General features: G+C 39.2%; 1 protein-coding gene across 8 annotated transcripts in view; it reads right to left on the bottom strand.

The window, feature by feature from the left end:
- The window catches only part of DCP1A (decapping mRNA 1A), a 73113-nt gene that overhangs the window by 39699 nt on the left and 11530 nt on the right, over positions 1 to 21884 (bottom strand). For all 8 annotated transcript variants that reach the window (XM_082414483.1, XM_082414484.1, XM_082414482.1 and 5 more), the window contains exon 4: positions 2472 to 2538. In XM_082414483.1, the coding sequence (XP_082270609.1) occupies positions 2472 to 2538 (67 nt within the window). The remainder of the gene's footprint in view (positions 1 to 2471; positions 2539 to 21884) is intronic.

A 21884-nucleotide genomic window follows, 5' to 3' on the forward strand; every position in this document is an offset into this window, starting at 1 on the left:
GTTTCTACTTCCTCATCCTATTTCTAGGCTCAATACAATAGTTTCAGATAGGCCTTCAGTCTTCTGCTTTATCTACATTCTGAAGTCTTGTCTTAGGTGACCACCTGCCCTGAGAGAGAAAAAAGCTCAAAATGGTTTCCTGCAAATAGCTGTTAGTGCTGCAAAAGCCAGGTTCTCTCACTTTGGGCCCAAAAGCTCTCAATCTGCAGGAGAAAGTCTATATATTAATATATTCCAAAGCATAGATATTTAAGAAAAATATTCTGGATTTCAGGACAATCAAGAATCAACAAATCTTTGTCTTCTAAGTTATCAGAAGCTGCCTCCGCTGTCACTTTCAAAACTACAAAATAGTCAAATAAATGGGTTTGTAAAAAAAGTTTATTATCTTTTTTTTTTTTTTTTTAGAGAAAAGTTGTTCTAAAAAGAAAGTCTGGTTCTAGAGAGCCAACAACACATTTTCAAATGAATGACACAAGTTCATATGGAACAATATCCTTGGGGTGCACACAGTAATAAACATGGCCTGCCAGTGGCTCATAGCTACAGCAAACAAAGCAGGAAGCAGATAAGCATCCAATTGAGACATGTTAGCAGTCCTGGACTAAAACATGGCCTTAGACATGTGCACTTCTTTTAAAATGCAAATATACCTGGAACTGAGATTTTGGGCCTAATTATTTACACTTTTACAAGAATTAGTTTAAAATTAGACTGTTAAAAAGAAAATTAATACTGTTTCCCCCCAAGCATGTAGGTAAAAACCTTGCAGGAGAGCAAAGGGAATTCTGATTTGACAGAGGGGAAAGAGAGGTCTGCATTTCTGAGGAGATTCAGGCAAAAATTGCAAAGGAAACATAAGTGCACCAGAACTCGCTGCCCACTGCAACAGTTTGTCCAGAGCTCTGTAGCACCTCAGGCCCCTCTAGCACCTAAGTGTCTTGGGCTCCCAGAAACCAGAATGGCCATACCAGCAATACAGGTAAGCCACATGAGGGGTGGCTTCTGTGCGCCAGTCTGAGAAAGGTCGATGAACCATTGCTCAGAACATCAATCCAATGAAAATTACTTTCCAAATTCCAAGATTCTGGTTTATAAGAACTCTCCTGGAACATAATACATTAGAGGACTGGGGACTACTAAACCTAGAATCTGTGTCAAAAATAAGTTCTCTTAAAGGAAGTAGCCACGGATGTGTGCAGAAGTTCTCTATCAGTTACTGAACACAGTTCCACCTGCTACAGTGGAAATCTGGAGAGAACCTAAGGCAGATCCACTGCATGTGGCGGTTAGGCTGTGCACTGGATATAGAGGATACCCTCTGGAGCTAGGCAGTTCAATGGCTCTAACCACATGTTTAACAGTTAAATTATGATCTGTCTGCAGGACTGAATACAATGCAGTCGTTATAAATACTAGAATGCCCTGGAAAAATGCTGTTGACATGAAAAGTAGGATGTACAGTATGATCTTACTTTTGTAAGTGTAAAGAAAAAAGTGTTGCTTGCCATTCCAGTTCAAGAAACATCAAGCCTATAGCTACTGCAGTTGCCCACAGAGAGTGCACCCTGAGAGGAATTCAGAATGGAGAAAAACAGGAAACATTCTGTGCTTTGGATATACTGGTCCTTAGATTAAGATGCATATCTAAGGAATCATTTCAATGACCCCAGATTCTTGCATCTTCCCATACATAGAAAAGCACGAAAATCATCAACTTGAGATGTCTGTCCTTTGCTATTGGCAGTAATCTTTTGATGCTTGACTACATGTTTTTCTCAGCAAGAAAGTTCATATATCCTCATTCTTCTGGCACTCCATTCTCTAGCTCCCTGTTTTTTTCTTTTTAAAGTATTTTAAAATTCTTGTTACTATTGCTGAGGGTCATATTTTGAATTCTTTTTTTTCTTACCTTTTTGGTTTAAAAACAAAGTAGTCTTTAGCTGGTTTCAATTATGTAAATATATTTTTTCCTATGGTATTTTCCTCTTGGTGGTAACATCTTGAGTAGATGATTTTTTTCTGATGTATATATATAAAAAAAAAGTTCATATATATCCTGGCTCCTCCTTTACCTCTTGGAAGCAGTTCCTCAGAGCTCTCTGAGAGGCCATCTCCCAGGCTATAGCGCTCAGTAAGGTCACTGAATAAAAATTAACTCACAAATTTTATGTTGTGCATTGTTCTCTCAGTGGACATAAGAAACAATCACACACATCAACCCAAGGTACACGTAAAGAAAAAGACTGGAATGAAACAGACAAAAACAGTAATGCTAGTAGTAGTAGGATTATAGATAATTTTAGATTTCTTTGAGCTTTGCTGCCTTTTTCAAAACTTCGACAGTAACAGGAATCAGGGGAAAATAGCATGAGTTAGTGGACTCCAGTAACAAAGAGAAAGGGGAAAAGTCATTTTTTCATCTCCCATATATCACTAATTAAATCTATGGTGTAAACAGAAATACTTACTCGGCCATGAGTTTGGCTATGCGGTGACAGTCATTCTTGTCATAAAACCAGATACTGTATATTGACACTTGAAAAACAAAGAAAAAAAAGATAAGGGGAAATGAGGTTTCAATACTTGGGTAATATGTAAGTAATATATTATCACCATAAAATGTCACAGAATTTACCATGAGGACCTCAAACTGTTAACAGTTACTCTAAATTAAAAAAAAAGCCTCCCCGCAAACTGTTTAATAATAAAATTATTAATAAAATTAGGACAGCTAAAATATTCAGATGAAAATTGCAAAAACAGTTGGTTTTAGACATCATTACCAGATCTCATCGAGCTTAAGATGCCACTAAAGTACAAGATAAACTATTATTTTATGTATTATCAAGAAAAAAAATGCTGCCAATTAAACTAAGAATTAACATTGATTGTGTGGAAATATTTACCATTCCAGTAAATATGGTATGTTGCCCTTGCCTGCCATCAAGCCATCAGCCACTGCAGCATCCCCCCCAACCCCCCATGGTGAGCCCTAAGGCAAATTCAGGACGGAGACGAACAGCAAACATTGTGTGCTCTGGATACTGGCCCTAGATAGCTGCACATCTAAGATGCCTATCTAAGGAATAATTTCAATGAGCCCAGACCTTGCATCTTCCCGTACACACAAAAGCACAAAAATCATTAACTTGAGGTATCTGTTTTTTGTGATTAGCAGTAATATTTTGATGTTCAACTACACATTTTCAGCAAAAACTCCTACTTATCCTGGCTCCTCCCTTACCTCTTTGGAGCATTCTTCAGAGTTATCTGAGAAGCTATCTCCTGGGCAACAGTCCTCAGAAAGGTCTCAATAAAATTTAACCTGCAACTTCTAGGTTTTGTTTTTCTTCACTTGATAATTGTAAAATGCTTTCCAAATTGATAGTCAAATGTGGGGAAAAAGGTGTCTTAATCGTTGAAAACCATGTTCCAAAACCAAACATCAGAACCTTTATGAGTCTCTTGAAATTTAAAAATATAAAATTAATACCATGTTACAGTAAAAACAAAGCTTTAAAAAACAAACACCAACTCCAGACCCATCCTATGATCGACTCTATTCACACGTGAAATGGAAGTGCCCAGGATGAGCTCCATCTCACACTTCTTTTCCAATCTTTTATTCCCAGTATGGTGATTACCACTAAAAAAGCCCCCACAAAACACTGAATAATAAACAAGTTCCTGCTGTATAGCACAGGGAACTATATTCAATATCCTGGGATAAACCATAATGAAAAAGATAATAAAAAAGAAGGTATGTATGTATATAGCTGAGTCACATTGCTGTACAGCAGAAATGAACAACATTGTAAATCAATTTAAAAAAATAAAGAAAAACACTGGTGAATGGATAAATGAACTTTATTATAAAGATGACTAAATATAAAACTACTGTAAATACTTTTTTAAAAAAATTAATTAATTTCTATTTATTTATTTTTGGCTGCATTGGGTCTTCCTTGCTGCACACGGGCTTTCTCTAGTTGTGGTGAGCAGGGGCTACTCTTCGTTGCGGTGCGCAGGTTTCTCATTGCGGTGGCTTCTCTTGCTGTGGAGCACAGGATTCAGTGGTTGTGGCATGCGGGCTCAGTAGTTGTGGCTTGCGAGCTCTAGAGCACAAGCTCAGTAGTTGTGGCGCACGGGCTTAGTTGCTCCGCGGCATGTGGGATCGTCCTAGACCAGGGCTCGAACCTGTGTGCCCTGCACTGGCAGGCGGATTCTTAACCACTGCGTCACCAGGGAAGCCTCAGATACTTTTTGAATTTATTTTTTTACTTTAACTTTTAATTTTTATACAATTTTTAAAGGTTACTTTCCATTTACAGTTATTACAAAATTTTGGCTGTATTCTCTGTGTCGTACATATAAATACTTTCTGGATAAGGTAGATATACTGAATATATAAGTCAAAATAAACATAGGGATAGGCATGGCTCATTGCTACCATGTGCACCCACTGTGACACAGCACATCCCAGGTTGCACCCCCTTTCATACTTACTGTGACTCTCTGGCACAGGAAGGGCAGATATGCTTTTATTTTTTTAAATTAAACTTTTAGTTTTGAAATAATTGTAGCTTAACATGCAATTGTAAAAAATAAACAGAGATCCTGTGTGCCCTTTAATTTGTTTCTTCCAGTGGTAACATTCTGTAAAACTATAACATAATATAACAGCCAGACTACTGACATTGATACAATCAAGATACAGAACATTTTGGGACTGCCCTGGTGGCCAGTGGTTAAGACTCTGCCCTTCCAATGCAGGGGGCCCAGGTTTGATCCCTGGTCAGGGAACTAGATCCCACATGCATGCCACAACTAAGAGTTCGCATGCCACAACTAAGGAGCCTGGAAGCCACAACTAAGGAGCCCACCTGCTGCAACTAAGACCCAGCAAAACCAAATAAATATTAAAAAAAAAAAGATACAGAACATTTCTGTAGCCACAGGGATCCCTGTTGACCTTTTACTGCCACACCCATCTCCCTTGGTACCCCTCCCCCATCTCTGACCCCTGACAAGCACACTAATCTGTTCTCCATTTCTATAATGTTGCCATTTCAAGAATGTATTATAAATGGAATCATAGAGGATGCAACTTTTTGTGACTGACTTTTCTGTCTCAACATAATTCTCTGGATATCCATCTAAGTTGTTGCTTGCATCAATAATATGTTCCCATTTTTTGCTGAATAGTATTTCATGGTATGGATGTACTAGTTTATTTAACCATTTATCCACTAAAGGACATCTGGAGTGTTTCCAGTTTTTGGCCATTATGCAAAAAGCTATGTTCGGGTATAGGTTTTTGTGAACCTAAGTTTTCATTTCCCTGGGTTAAATGTCCAAAAGTACAGTTACTGAGTCACAGTAGTTGCACGTTTTTTAAAGAGAAACTGTTAAACTGTTTTCCAGTTTTACAATGGATGAGCCATCTAGTCTCTCTGCATCCTTGCCAGCATTTGTTGTTCTATTTTTAACTTTATGCATTCTGATAGGTGCATAGTGGTATCTCATGGTGGTTTTAATTTACATCTCCCTAATGGCTAACGTTACTGAACTTCTTTTCATGTGCTTGTCATCTGTATATCCTCTTTAGTCAAATGTCTGTTTATGTCTTTTACCCCACTGGACTGTTTTTTAAACTGTTGAGAGTTCTTCATATATTCAATATACCAGTCCTTTGTCAGACTTGTGGTTTGAAAATATTTTCTCCTTTGTCTGTAGTTTTTTTTTCATCCTCTTCATGAGGTCCTTCCAGAGCAAAAGTTTTTAATTCTGACAAGGTGCAATTTATGAGTTTTTCCTTTTATGGATTATGCTTTTGATGTCAAGTCTAAAAAACTTTGCTGACCCCTAGATTCAAAATTTTATCCTGGGCTTCCCTGGTGGTGCAGTGGTTAAGAATCTGCCTGCCAATGCAGGGGACAAGGTTTCTAGCCCTGGTCCAGGAAGATCCCACATGCTGCAGAGCAACTAAGCCCGTGCACCCCAACTACTGAGCCTGCGGTCTAGAGCCCGTGAGCCACAACTACTGAAGCCTGCATGCCTAGAGCCCGTGCTCCGCAACAAGAGAAGCCACTGTGGTGAGACGCCCATGCACCACAATGAAGAGTAGGCCCTGCTAACTAGAGAAAGCCCGCGAGCATCAATGAAGACCCAAAGCAGCCAAAGGTAAAATAAATACAATAAATAAATTAAAAAAATTTTTTTATCCTGTGTTTTTTCCCTAAAGGGTTTATAGTTTTACATTTAAAATGGTGATCCATTTTGAAGTTTTTGGGGAAAAAAAAGGTTAAGGTTCTTTTTTTCTTTTTTGGTGCAACTGTTCCAGTATTATTTGTTGAAAATGCTCTCTTCTATTGAGAAATCTTTTGTACCTTTGTCAAATATCAGTTGGGCATATTTGTGTGTGTCTATTTCTGGATTCTTTATTCTGTCCTATTTATTTGTTTATCCCTCTACCAATACCACATCATCTTGATTACTGCAGCTATATATAGGCTTTAATATTGGGAAGAATAATTCCTCCCACTTTATGCTTCTTTTTCCAAGATTGTTTTAGCTTCTAGGGTCTGTGTCTTTCCATATAAATTTTAGAATAAGTTTGTCTACGCCTACAAAAATCCTTGCTGGGATTTTGACAGGACTTGGGAAGAGCTGACATCTTTAGTATGTCAAGTCCTTCAATGCACAAATATAGCACATCTCTCCATTTATTTAGGTTTTGATTTCTTTCATTTTGTAATTTTCAGCACACATACCCTATATATTTTTTCTTATGTTTACCCTAAGTATTTTTCTTTGTAGAGATTATGAATGGTATTGTTTTTAACTTGGGTTTCCACAGGTTCATTGTTAGTATGTAGAAGTCTGATTGATTTTTGTGTGTTGATCTTGTATCCTCAGACCTTACCAAACTCACTTACTAGTTCTAGGGGTCTATACATAGACAATCATGTCATTTGTGAATGGAGACAGTTTTATTTCTTCTTTTCCAATCTGTAGCCCTCTTCTTTTTCTTTTTTGCCTTATTGCAGTGGCTAGATCTTCTAGTGCTATGCTGAATAGCAGTGATGACAATGGATATCTTTGTCTTGTTTTCAATCTTAGAGGGAAAACATTCAGCCTTTCACTAATGATATGGTGGATTAGAGTGACTGATTTTTAATACTGAACCAGCTTTGCAGATTTGGAATAAGGCCCATTTGGGCATAATTTATATTTCTTTTCTATATACTGTTGGCTTTGCTAATATTTGGTTAAGGTTTTTTTTTTTTTTTTAAACCAAAGGCACACTTTGGCCAACCCAATTTTTTTTAAAAATTTAATTAATTAATTAATTAATTAATTATTTAATTTATGGCTGTGTTGGGTCTTCGTTTCTGTGCGAGGGCTTTCTCTAGTTGTGGCAAGTGGGGGCCACTCTTCATTGTGGTGCACGGGCCTCTCACTATCGCGGCCTCTCTTGTTGTGGAGCACAAGCTCCAGACGTGCAGGCTCAGTAGTTGTGGCTCACGGGCCTAGTTGCTCCGCAGCATGTGGGATCCTCCCAGACCAGGGCTTGAACCCGTGTCCCCTGCATTGGTAGGCAGATTCTCGACCACTGCGCCACCAGGGAAGCCCGGTTAAGGATTTTTTTCATCAAGTTCATGAGAGATACTGATTTGTGGTTTTCTTTTTTTTTTGTACTGTCTTTGCCTTGTTTGGGTATTAGAGTAAATACTGGTCTTACACAATCAGTTGAGAAGAATTCCTTCCTTTTCTGTTTTCTGGAACAAACTGTGTAAAATTAGTGTTAATTCTTCTTTGAATTCTCCAGTAAAACCATCTGGGCCTGGAGATTTCTTTTTCGAGAGCTTTAAAATTATGGATTCAATTTCTTTCATGGCTATAGGACTACTCATGTTACCTATTTTATCTCGGTTGAGTTTTGCAGTTTGTTGTTTTCAAGGAATTGGTCCATTTCTTCTAAGTTGTCAAGTTTATGAGTATAAAGTTGTTAATAGCATTCTCTTATTACAGAGGATGTGTAGTGACATTGTAAGCAGATACGGTAGGAGGTCCCAGGAGAAACAGAACCAGGCACAGCTTTCTTGACAGAAGAGAAGCCATTTTTGGCCTAAGACATTTTGTGATCTAAGCCTGGCTACCATGCTTGCCCCTGAACAGGTCCCAGTAACTAATGATCTTAAGGGAACAAAAGAATGCAGAAACTAACTATTATCAGGCAAGAGAAGTAACAATAACAAAGATAACATATCAGTCTTAGACTCCCTGTTCTGTTTCAATGGTAAGACTAGCCTGAAAAGCTCAACCACCAGATCAACTGAAACCTAAGGAATGATGATGCTGACCTTTTCCGACCCTCATGACTTCAATCAACTAAAAGTTTGGACTCTGTGGACCACTCAAGCCCCTTCATGAATATGCATGTATCCTTAGCTTAAAACTCCCCCAATTTTGCTGTTTGGGGAAACCCTGCTTTGGGAAAGCCCAGTAGTTCTTAATTGCTGCAAGTAATAATAAATCCTTCCTTCTACTGATCTTTGGCTTGGCTTTGTCTTTTGGCTCGACACCCATCGAGAGGCAAACCCAGTTTTGGGGTAACAATGTCCACTATTTCATTCCTGATATTGCTAATCTGTGTCGTGTTTTTGCTTTTGTTAGTCATTACTAAAGGTTTATCAATTTTATTGACTTTTTCAAAGAACCAACTTTTTGTTTCATTGGTTTTTCTCTATTTTCATCTTTTCAACGTCACTGATTTTTCTGTTCTCATCTTTGTTCTTTCCTTACTTCTGTATGCTTTGAGTTATTTTATTTTGTTTTTCTTTTCCTAATTTCTTGAGGTGGGAATTTAGTAGACTCCCAGGCAGTGTTGCTTGAAGGGGTGAGAGAAGTTTCCCACGGCTAGGCCATCTGGTATGCCTTTAGTGGGGAGCCTCTGACCTTCAGAGATGAAGACTGCTTCCCAGGCCAGGCTGGCTGTGATGTGACTCCTCCCCTGCTCCCACCACACCTTCATGAAAAGGAGGAAACATACTACCCCAGTGGCCACTTATTGTCAGTAGGGCTTCCAATCCTTCCTGCCAGTTTTGCTGGGCTCACCTGGTATTGTTGGCAGGACTCCCATTTGATCTGGGAGAGGAATGAGCCTAACTGGGGCACCCTCCTTTGCTACACTGGAGGTCAAGAAACACCAGGCCTGGGTCCCCTTCTTCTGTTGGGTGGGAGGGTTGTAAGACAACCTGCTGCTGTGCTGTTCTTCGAGTTCTGGATCCTGCACCAGATCATCTTCCTCCTCCTACTGTTCAGAGTGTTCCTGATTTTCTTTTGCGTTACTTCTGGTTTTTATAGTTGTACTTAACAGGGTAGAAGCAAGGAAAGACAAATCTATGCCATTTTGTTTGGATCAGAAGTCTCATTATGTATGCTTACGGATGGAAAACTGAAGCTCATGGAAAGACTACATGACATTAATAAATAAGAGAAAAATAGCCTTATAACTAGAACTCAGGTCTTCTCATTCCTAGGCCAATAATCCTGCCACTATACACCCAATGCCTCATTAGTTGAAATAACGTAAAATATTTTGTAAAAACAAAAAAGTTAATGAGCTTCAATTATGCTTGAAGACTAAAGCAACACATAAAAGAATAAAGTATAAATAACTGAATAAGTTAAAAATTATACACTAAAAGACTGACAAAATATAGAAAATATAAATGCTAGCATAAGAAACTTTAAATAAATTAAAAATCCTTTTTTATAACTACAACTTGAATTTCATCAATGCACATTAACATATATTGATATTACCAATACACATTCATTTAGAAAGCCACTGTTAATAAAAGCTTATTTTTTTAAAAAAATTAAGGTATAAATGACATATTATATTAGTTTCAGGTGTACAGTGCAATTATTTGATATTTGTGTATACTGCAAAATAATCACCACAAGTCCAGTTAACATCCATCACCATACACAGTCACAAAAAAATTTTTTTTCTTGTGATGAGAACTTTTAAGATCCGCTCTCCTAGCTACATTCAAATACGCAATACAGTACTATTAACCATAGTCACCATGCTGTACATTACATTCCCATGACTTATTCATTTTATAACTGGAAATTTGTACATTTTGACTTCCCTCGCCCATTTTACCTACCCACCTCAGGCAAGCACCAACCTGTTCTCTGTATCTATGATCTCCGTTTTTGTTTGATTCCACATATAAGTGGAATCATGCGGTATTATTTTTTCCATCTGACTTACTTCACTTAGCATAATGCCCTCAAAGGCCATCCAAATGGAAGGATTTCATTCTTTTTTATGGCTGAATAATATTACATTGTGTGTTCAGTTCTCCCAATACCATTTATCAGAGACTGTTCTTTCCCCATTGTGTATTCTTGGCTTCTCTGTCATAAGTTAATCGGCCATATATGCCTGGGTTTATTTGTGGGCTCTCTATTCTGTTTCATTGATCTATGTGTGTTTTTATGCCAATACCATACTGTTTTGATTACTACAGCTTTATAATATAGTTTGAAATCAGGGAGGGTAATGCCTCCAGCTTTGTTGTTCTTTCTCAAAATTGCTTTGGCTCAGGACTTCCCTGGTGGTCCAGTGGTTAAGAATCCACCTTCCAATGCAGGGGATGCGAGTTCGAGCCCTGGTCTGGGAACTAAGATCCCACATGCCACGGGGCAACTAAGCCCGCGTGCTCTGGAGCCTGCGCACCATAACTAGAGAGCCTGTGTGCTGCAACTACTGTGCCTGCGTGGTCTAGAGTCCATGCATTATAACTAGAGCCCTGCGTGCTGCAACAAAGAGCCTGCGTGCTGCAAGGAAAGATCTCACATGCCTCAACTAAAGACGTGATGTAGCCAAATAAATAAATAAATAAATAAATAAATAAATAAATAAAATATTTTAAAAAAAAAGATTGCTTTGGCTCTTCAGGGTCTTTGTGGTTTCATACAAATATTAGGATTGTTTGTTCTATTTTGGTGAAAAATGTCACTGGAATTTTGATAGGGATGGCACTGAATCTGTAGACTGCTTTGGGTAGTATGGACATTTTTTTTTTTTAATTTTATTTATTTATTTTTGGCTGTGTTGGGTCTTCGTTGCTGTGCATGGGCTTTCTCTAGTTGCGGCAAGTGCGGGCCACTCTTCATCGCGGTGTGCGGGCCTCTCACTATCGCGGCCTCTCTTGTTGCGGAGCACGGGCTCCAGATGCGCAGGCTCAGTAGTTGTGGCTCACGGGCCTAGTTGCTCCGTGGCATGTGGGATCTTCCCAGACCAGGGCTCGAACCCGTGTCCCCTGCACTGGCAGGCAGATTCTCAACCACTGCGCCACCAGGGAAGCCCAGGATGGACATTTTAACGCTATTAATTCTTCCAATCCATGAGCATGGGCTATCTTTTTTTTCTTTTTATAAATGTATTTATTTATTTTTGGCTGCATTGGGTCTTCGTTGCTGTGCGCGGGCTTTCTCTAGTTGTGGCGGGGGGGCTACTCTTCGTTGCGGTGCACAGGCTTCTCCTTACAGTGGCTTCTCTTGTGGTGCATGGGCTCTAGGCGTGCGGGCTTCAGTAGCTGTGGCGTGCGGGCTTCAGTAGTTGTGGCATGCGGGCTCTAGAGCACAGGCTCAGTAGTTGTGGGGCACGGGCTTGGCTGCTCCACAGCATGTGGGATCTTCCCGGACCAGGGTTCAAACCCATGTTCCCTGCGTTGGCAGGCGGATTCTTAACCACTGTGCCACCAGGGAAGTCCCAGGAATATCTTTTTATTTATTTGTGTCTTCTTCAATTTCTTTTTTTTTTTTAATAAATAAATAAATTTATTTATTTATTTATTTGGCTGCATTGGGTCTTTGTTGCTGCGTGCGGGCTTTCTCTAGTTGCGGTGAGTGGGGGCTACTCTTTGTTGCAGTGTGTGGGCTTCTCATTGCGGTGGCTTCTCTTGTTACGGAGCATGGATTCTAGGCGTGCAGGCTTCAGTAGTTGTGGCACATGGGCTCAGCAGCTGTGGCTCACGGGCTCTAGAGTGTAGGCTCAGTAGTTGTGGTGCACTGGCTTAGTTGCTCCGTGGCACGTGGGATCTTCCCAGACCAGGGCTCGAACCTGTGTCCCCTGTACTGGCAGGCAGATTCTAAACCACTGCGCCACCAGGGAAGTCCAATGTGTCTTCTTCAATTTCTTTGATTAATGTCATAGTTTTCAGTGTACACGGAAGGCTATTTTAATGGCGAATTTTTTGTTTCACCCTGAATTAAGGTCATTATATTCTATAAAAGACTTCATGACCAATCACAACTTTAACAGTTTCTTTTCAGTGGAAATAAAAGTTTAATTGGCTTTTTTATTGCCATTGTAGAGTGAGATAAAACATTGATATACAGAGTAAGTGAATGGTTTCATTTTAATCAATGAAGATCATGAACATGGATATTTTTTTCCCTACTCTGTTCACAAGGGGGTTTCTCTGACCCCACATCTGGCCATGAGTACTACCATGAGGCAGCCCAGGCTTGCTTTTGTTTTCTGAGCCGTCAGCCTGCTGTGAATAGTTCCCTGTGTTTGGAATCCATTTTCATCGCCCCTCTTCTGTTCACAGAACTTCAAAACACTACCAATGCTTCAAACAGAGTTAACATCCTGGAATAACAGATAATTCTGGAATATTTTACATGATGTAAGTCGACAGATTAAACTTACCTTTGACATCCCAATGGAAGAAGCACAGAAGCAACCTTGTTACAGAGGAGATAATTGCTAAGCATTATCTACCGCAGGCTCTTAGTTATGTTCCTAGCAGCTAAAAATTGCTCCAACATAGAGTAAATTGGATTGGGGTTCTGAAAAGACTTCATATATGGCAATTACACACAACTACCTTTCTCTAAATATGCCTCATCTGACCTTGGCTAAAGAACACACAAAATACAAGAGGCCAAATACAAAAGACACCAATATTTCTCTAATAGACACCCCATACAACTTAGAGTGATGAGAAAAAAGGATGATATGCAATACATCAGGCTCAGAGAGGAACACACAGTATTTCTGGGGCTAAGCAGAGGCTTTTAAGTATGTTTTCACAGGGGATTTGTAAACCAAACTCTTAAGAAAGAATTCCATATCAGTAATCAAAGTAAGTCCACCCGAGCTGTCAACTTACTTTGACAAATCTTTACTTAAGCCCCACCCCCTTTCCTTTGAAGAAATACACTGTAATTTAGAAATAAGATGTACACTTTCCACGTTTGTACATTATCAAGTAAACGGCCAAAAAAGAGCTAAACACTTTCAAAGGCATGCTGCAGAAGAAATAAAGATAAGGAAGCCATAATGATAGCTTAATGGGTAAAGGATAAGAGTCACACTCGATTCTGCCAAAAGCAGACCTGTAGAGGTTCAGACACGCATCAAAGAATCAGCTCTGTCTGCCAACATATCAAATGCTCAGTGCATGCAACTGGCAAGGAGGCCCAGGGAGCTGCCCCTGAGCCTGTCACTGTCACTGGTGAGGAAAGACAGACAAGTTCACCAGATAGCTAAAACCATGGAAGACCTTGTCTCTAAACCAAAGCTAAGTATTCTTCCCTCAAGAGAACTCACACTCTAAGGCCCAACACATTTTGCCAACAATTTGCTTGCTGAAACATCTTGATTAATTATACCACAGAGGATTTAGGGATTTGGCAATACCGTATAATTTTGCTATAGTAAATAATAATGGCATCCTGTTTTATAAGCGGCTTTTCTCAATATGAAAGCAGATTATTTAGTTATTGGACACCCACCACATATCATGGCTGTTAACCATTGTCCCAAGTAAGTCATGCAGTTACTGAAGAGTTACGGGGTGTGACAGGACATTTAAATACCTTTATGTTGTACTTCCATAAAAAATAGCAAAGTGCAGAAAAGTATATTCAAAATTAAACGTTTCGGGCTTCCCTGGTGGCGCAGTGGTTGAGAGTCTGCCTGCTAATGCAGGGCACACGGGTTCGAGCCCTGGTCTGGGAAGATCCCACATGCCGTGGAGCAACTAGGCCCGTGAGCCACAACTGCTGAGCCTGCGCGTCTGGAGCCTGTGCTCCGCAACAAGATAGTGAGAGGCCCGCGCACCGCGATGAAGAGTGGCCCCCGCTTGCCGCAACTAGAGAAAGCCCTAGCACAGAAACGAAGACCCCAAAAAATATATCAATCAATCAATAAATCTTAAAAAAAAAAATTAAACGTTTCCATTGCTTTTCTTTTCATAACTTAAAAAAAAATTATTTATTTTTGGCTGCATTGGGTCTTTGTTGTTGTGCGCGGGCTTTCTCTAGCTGCGGTGAGCGGGGGCTACTCTTCGTTGCGGTGCGCGGGCTTCTCATTGCGGTGGCTTCTCTTGTTGCAGAGCATGGGCTCTAGGCATGCGGGCTCAGTAGTTGTGGCTTGCGGGCTCCGGAGCGCAGGCTCAGTAATTGTGGCGCATGGGCTTAGTTGCTCTGCGGCATGTGGGATCTTCCCAGACCAGGGCTCGAACCCGTGTCCCCTGCATCGGCAGGCGGATTCTTAACCAATGAGCCACCAGGGAAGCTCTCCATTGCTTTTCAAGTGACAGCCCTTTTCTTTTGAAAGTATGAAAAATACAACCGACAAAGATTAAAGTTATTGGATTATTTAATATTGATAAATTTTAAAAAGCTGAAGGGCAAGACGTCCATTTCCCTAGAGAGTCCTGTTTGAAGATCCAGGAGCCAATTATGATTTGATGTTATACCTCATTTTGCTTCTCATCTGCAGTGGCATATGGCACACACAAGATCAAGGAAACCCAAACTAATTTGGAGCCTTTATAAAATCCCTTGAGACTTCTAGAGATTCCGTGAACTGTCACAAAAACAGAGCTGGGAATCACTCTCATGCATGTTGTCTTTTTATTCATTTATTATTTAGATCTGATCTACTTTCTAAAAGGATCTGAGGAGGCTGAAGATTTTCTCAGTATGGTGCCAAGCAGAAAAAGGGGTTTGATAAAGCTTTTTGGCATTGAGTTATAAAATTATTATAAAATTTATGAAGACGACACCCACAAAGATCCCCTAGACTGGGGAACAAAAACAAGAAAATGTACTTTGAACATAACCAGAAATATTTACCCTAGAATGAGGAAGACCCTTCTGATTATAAAGGTACTGTTAGGAATGGAGTAGATGATATAAACATAAGCCTGCCCTGACAAGTGAAAAAGAAAATGCCTTGACAGATCATTTCCTTTAAGACAGGAATAAGCCTGGTGGCTCCATATCAGTATCAAAAGGTTGGGAAAGAGAGAGAAGAGAAAGTCTCTGAGGTGGGGTGCGGGTTAGAACACACACACACACAGGAAAAGGGGTATGGAGCCAAAGACTGCGGACCTGGGATTACGACCGGAGACTGTGGTAGGTGGCAAACAGGCAGGTGAGGAAATGCCGTGAATCTATAAGTAAGGCTGGTAAATGTAACTGGGTTACGTCAGCAGCTTACCTTTTTTGGACAAAAGAACACACGTATTAAAACACCACTGAACACTAACATGGCAGAGAAAGAGTCCACTTTCTAAAATTTAAATTATAATGTCTATTTAGTAAACACTGATTAAAAGACTTAGGCCAGGAAATTAAAAATGCTATTCTGCAAACTCTTTGGTTTGTTTCTAAATTTGGTTCCCCTCTCTAAATTAAATCAAGTCCAAAAATATTTACCAGCAATACTGCTTCCACAGTCCCTTTTAACACTGTAATTTCAGTATAGGATTCAGACACATGAAATGCCCACTGAATGTTTTGGGGGACTAGGAGAATAAACCCCAAAATATCACAACTGATGATTCTTATTTATAAACTTTTTATTCTTTAATGATGGGCAACCCTGAATAAAATAGTGAATCACACTAGGGTTTCACCTCTGCTGTCAGGATTTATCGCCACTATTGCCACACAGTACTTGCCACTCCCTAAGGCAGAGCTTCCCCTGAGCTGCAAGTGATTATGGATGTGCCAAAATGTTGGATTCATCCAACCCCCACTAGCGGTCTATTCACCCCAGTGCCCCACACAAATCCATATTATCATTTTTATGTATCATAAGGGACAACAAACGGTGGGAAGCATGGCCCTTGGCTTCCATGCAGCCAAGTTCCCGTTTCCTGGGCTTCTAAAAATCTACACTTAGGGGTTTGGGAAACAGGTCAGACAGTAGTGTAAGAAAAGGGGGAATTTCTTTTCTCTCCTTTCTCTAACTTCTCTTCTACATGTTTTTCTACCAATTTACTAAGAGATTATCCAAACCAGGGTTGTAAGGCAAATGCCGAAGGGGTATAAGAGACCTCAGGGTGTGATGGGATCAGCGAAGCTCCGGTGAGCAGGCCCTACCCAGAGCTCTGCTGACTGTTAGTGCTTGCAGGAATGCAGGTGCTGTGTGGCCATACATGCCATTTCATCATAAGAAGAAAAGGCAGAACTCCAGATGTGTACGTGTAAAATACCCCAATTTTTTTTTTTTTAATTTATTTTATTTATTTATTTTTGGCTGTGTTGAGTCTCTGTTGCTGAACGCAGGCTTTCTCTAGTTGCGGCCAGCAGGGGCTACTCTTCGTTGTAGTGAGCAGGGGCTACTCTTCGTTGCGGTGCGCGGGCTTCTCATTGCAGTGGCTTCTCTTGTTGCGGAGCCCGGGCTCTAGGCACACGGGCTTCAGTAGTTGTGGCTCGTGGGCTCAGCAGTTGTGGTTCGTGGGCTCTAGAGCGCAGGCTCAGTAGTTGTGGCGCACGGGCTTAGTTGCTCCGCAGCATGTGGGATCTTCCCGGACCAGGGCTCGAACCCGTGTTCCCTGCATTGGCAGGTGTATTCTTAACCACTGTGCCACCAGGGAAGCCCAAATGCCCTAATTTTTTGAATGTCAGAGGGCTGTCTTGAGGTTTATTCTGCCCACTCCAGAGTGGCTTCAAATCTTCCTGGACAAGTGGTTACTCTGTTTCAATTTTTCACCTCCACAATGTGCTTCCCTATATTAACACAAGATGAAAACCTATACAACACATAGTAAGAAGTTTCTGCCACTTAGCTACAAGTAATTGTTGCTTTCCTTTTTGAGTTCTTGAAAGAGAAAACATTAATTATCTAAAAGAAATAAATGGAGCATACATGGTTAACTTTTTAAATCTTTACAATTAAAATAACACTATAATAAAAAAAATGATAAAAATTGCTTTTCCCCTGACAACACTACTTTGGGCAGGGGGGGAAGCCAGTAATTAATTAGTCATAATGAAAAGAATCTGCTTTGGAAATTCTGACACGTTCACAGACTCGTGAAGTTAACAAGAAGGTACCTGATGGAGCTCTACTAGAATACTAAGTGGCGGCCTATGACAGGAAGCATTAAAGATTTTTGATATGTCTGACCTAACAGTGTCACCAGATCAGCCTTGGAGTCTAAGTCACTGTTTTCATGGTGTTTTTACCTCTTCAATCTACAAAGGTGGCAACAGCAAGGCTCTTTATCTTGGTTCAGAAGGCCAGACTAATGCAGCGCCACAGATCCTTCTTCTTTCACTGATTGCAGAATCATACCAACCACAGCAGCTGCTGCTGATGGGGGAAGACTGCCTGCCTTTCTTCAGGCTAAGTAAGAAGCAGTGTGCTGGATTCAAAGATCACAAAGAATGAACTGTGTAACTTTAAAAACTGTTTATAAATTCCTCTTTCAGTCTCGAGGTAGAACTCACATTTTCTGAGTTGACAAATTGTAAACTTCTCTTGCAAGGAAATTTCCTGCACTGTGCTTTAAGTCTGAAGATTTGCGCCAAATGCCAGCAGCCACCTAGCATCTCTACTGTTCCGAGTCTTGCCCTTGAACTGAGAAAGGACAAGCAGAGACCAAGAAACACACACACACACACTACAGTATTTCTCCTACTAAAACTTTCCATTTGGCAGCTACATTTTCAACGCTATGGAAATGAATTTCCCTGCTTTTTCTAGTGATCTAATTTTAATTAAAAATGCTCTATATCAAGAGACTGACGCCCGATATAAAGGAAAAGTTACAAGTGAAGCGGAAACGAAGGGGTACTTCGCACAGGTTTTTGGAGGTAAGTTCTTAAAAATATTAAATAGCAATAATATTTTTATATTCTATTGTTTTGTTATGGTGATCTGCTGTTGTTAAGCTGGTTACAGAGTGAAGCTTTGTTGATTTTTTTCAAAAGTACTTCTGGATTATAGAAAACATTTTAAAATGAAAAGTGGCATTCAGTGGGACATCCATGCCTTAAGGTGTTGGGTGGAGGAAACATGGAGTTGTCCTTGTTAAAATGATTATCGTTCAGTAAAAAGATGTTAAGTCTAACATGCACACAAAGTAAGATAATCACTTCTCTTTTGGCTAAAACTGCCATCACAAACTTGTCTAAGGACAGAATAAAGTTAGGTGTGAGAAGAGAAAATGTAGACTGTATACTCCTTCTAATTCATGAATCAGTATTGCTGTTAAAAATGACCAGGAAAAACAACACGTAAATACCCTCACAATCTCTCTGGTGGATCACGTTTTCACTGTAACGAGCTTAATCATTCAAATTGGCAACTGATAAGTCTCAAATCACAGATCTTAAATCATTAATTTTTACCACTAATTAACAGGGTTGTTTCAGGAATAAATATGCACAGCACTGGGATTAATATAGTAGCATATTTCTTTGAGAATCTTGACCTTTACCAGAAAGGCAGAGTTCTGACGCTAAAAGTTCTAACAATTTAATTTAAAGACTTCTGCTTATAATTTTCTAAGAAAATAAAACAGAATCTCAGAACTAGAAACATACATAAAATTCTTTAAAAGTACACAATACTGTTAATCAAAATGATATACCATGTGGTAAAATGCTTAGCAAAAGATACTTAATAAACATTAATGAATTAAGATGTGCATCTGAATTAAATAATCACCTTGTTTGTTTAAAAACAAAGTAAAGGACAAAATAAATAGTTTTTGCAAAAGAAAATCATTAAATGCTAGAATCGATTTTACAGAGCTTAGTGGTACCACAAACCTTTATCTTAATATTTTCAATTAACCAGGTTATCCTGTAAACTGTCTAGCTGTAACAAAGAAAAACCAGTTTTGCTTGCTTTCACTTTTTTGTTGATTCACATACCAAACTTTGGATTTAAAAAAATTGCTCAGAACCTACCTTACAAAATGGCCTTGGGGCATGTCATAATTAAGTCATACACACACACACACACATAAATAACAGATTCCAGGTTACCACGTTCACCCTGAGAGATACCCACAGAAGTGGAAATCAAAGCACCTCTGACATTGATCTTGGGGAAAAGAACCTTCTAAGAGAAACATACTTAGTGAGGTATGTTGCTTGCAGCAGGTGCTCACCAAATGCTTGAAGGAATAGTGGATAATAGAAGCACAATTTCCTCACTGGAGATAAGTGTCCTGAGATAAGATCAGAAATGTACAGATCCTATGGCTGCTTTTTCAGAGGCCGGTTGCTATATGGAGAACTACTCTAGTACCATTTACTGAACCGGACAGAACTTTCTTCTCAGCATTTTTTAAGATGTGATGGAAGAGATTTTAAACTACTGACCCAATTATTTCATTGAGTCCATTTATTCCTAAGTTTTGTTACACTGTGTTTTTTCCAGGAAATTGTCCATATAATCCAAGTTTTAAACTTACAGGCAGAAAGTTCTTCATAGTGGTTTCTTATTTTTAAAAAGTTCTTCGCAGTGGTTTCTTATTTTATTCTCTATCTTTAATTGCTATATATATATAGTATATATTATTACTAGTATTGCCTATTATGCCTCTCCTTACTCTTTTTTTGTTGTTGTTGTTGGATCAATCAAGTTATAAGGGAGAGTTTTTTGTTTTGTTCATTTGCTCTACTGTTCTATTGCAATTCCTACTTTCTTTTTTTTTTTTAATTAATTAATTAATTAATTTTTGGCTGTGTTGGGTCTTCGTTTCTGTGCGAGGGCTTTCTCCAGTTGCGGCGAGCGGGGGCCACTCTTCATCGCGGTGCACAGGCCTCTCACTGTCGCGGCCTCTCCCGTTGCGGAGCATGGGCTCCAGACGTGCAGGCTCAGTAGCTGTGGCTCACGGGCTTAGTTGCTCCGCGGCATGTGGTATCCTCCCAGACCAGGCCTCGAATCCATGTCCCCTGCATCGGCAGGCAGATTCTCAACCACTGCGCCACCAGGGAAGCCCCTGGTTTCTGCAATTAATTTCTACTCATCTATATTTTCCTTCAACTTAAAGATTTCCTTTTTCCTCTATAACTTCTGTGCCTGGGTAGCCTACATACGGTATTTTTTATAAAATTCTATACAGACTTGAAAAAATGCAAATTCTTGAACTGCTAGAAGCAGGGTTCTTTATATGTCCATTAGATCAAGCCTAACTGTGTTGTTTAAATATCCCATAACCTTACTAAATTATCTGCCTTATCTGTCAATTACTGAGGTGGCCTGTTTAACTCTCCCATTATAATTATGGATTTTAAACATTTGATATGTAATTCTGACAAATATTAATACAAGGTAATACCGGTTTGGAATTGTTTTATCTTGCAGGTTATTTACTCCTTTTGTCATTATGTGGTAACTTTATTCCTGATGATGTTTCTTACCTTGGAATCTATCATATGTGATTTACATAGTTACATCAGCCTTGTTTGGTTAATAGTTACCTAATATATATCATTCTATCCCTTTACTTTCAAACTTTCCTGGTTTTTGAGTTTTAAGTTTTTTGAAAACAGCATTTTTGGCAAATTCTGTATCTTTATCCAATCTCAGAATCTCTTTTAACTGGCAAGTACAGTTCACTTAACATTTGTTCTAAATACTGCTTTATTTATTTATGCCATTTTACTATAACTGGGCTATTTCCCATGGTTTCTGTTTACGTTTTTCCTATCTTGATTTATACTGGCTTAAAATCAAGACATCTTATTTTTTGTTCTGCAGTGATTACCCTGAATCTTTTGGGTAATCACTTGACTTAAAAGTCTATTGTTCATCAATTTATTTACCCTCTCCTCAGTCTTGGGATGCTTTAGGTTTGGAAAGTTTTTATCTTATATTATTGCTGTCTAGTATTTTTGCTTCACCTTTTTAATACCTCTACTCAAACTAGTCATTTTATTGTTTTATACAGTCAATGCTTATTTTGATGTACCTTCTTTTTTTTGCTCATTATTGTTGTTGCTTAAATCTCATTACTTCTGTGTTCAGTTTCCTTATTTCTGAACTATAGCCTTTAGAACTGCACTGGTAAAATTAAATTAATTAAACTAAATTAAGAATTAATTTACAATTAAAAACTCAGTTGTACTAGGCACATTTCAAGTGTTCAATAGCTACATGTGACTAGTGGCTACCATACTGGACAGTACTGCTTTGGAAGTGTATACAACAAGGGTCTGCGGAGACAACAGTTCTGTTTTTGCTGAAAAATGTCTTTATTTTGTTCTCTTGAATTACTGAATTGTTGTTTGTTTTTTCCTCAGTACTCTGCATATATTATTCCTCTGTCTTTCAAATTCAGTAGCTGCAATTAAATATGCTGTCAAATTGGTGCTCTTTGTAAATAATCAGTCTCAAGCTTGGTTGCTTCTGTCTTTGCCTTTGATGTTTTACCATCTGTCCAGGTGTGTATTTATTTCTATTTATTTTGCTTGGGGCCTTATTTTACTGCCTAAATCTGAGACTTCTGTCTTTCATGGATTCTGGAAAATTCTCAGTCATAATCTCTTCAAATATTACCTCTCTCTATATTTTATCATTCTGAAATTCT

This window comes from Balaenoptera physalus (assembly GCF_965194825.1).
Source record: "Balaenoptera physalus genome assembly, chromosome: 11".
Lineage (NCBI taxonomy): Eukaryota > Metazoa > Chordata > Mammalia > Artiodactyla > Balaenopteridae > Balaenoptera > Balaenoptera physalus.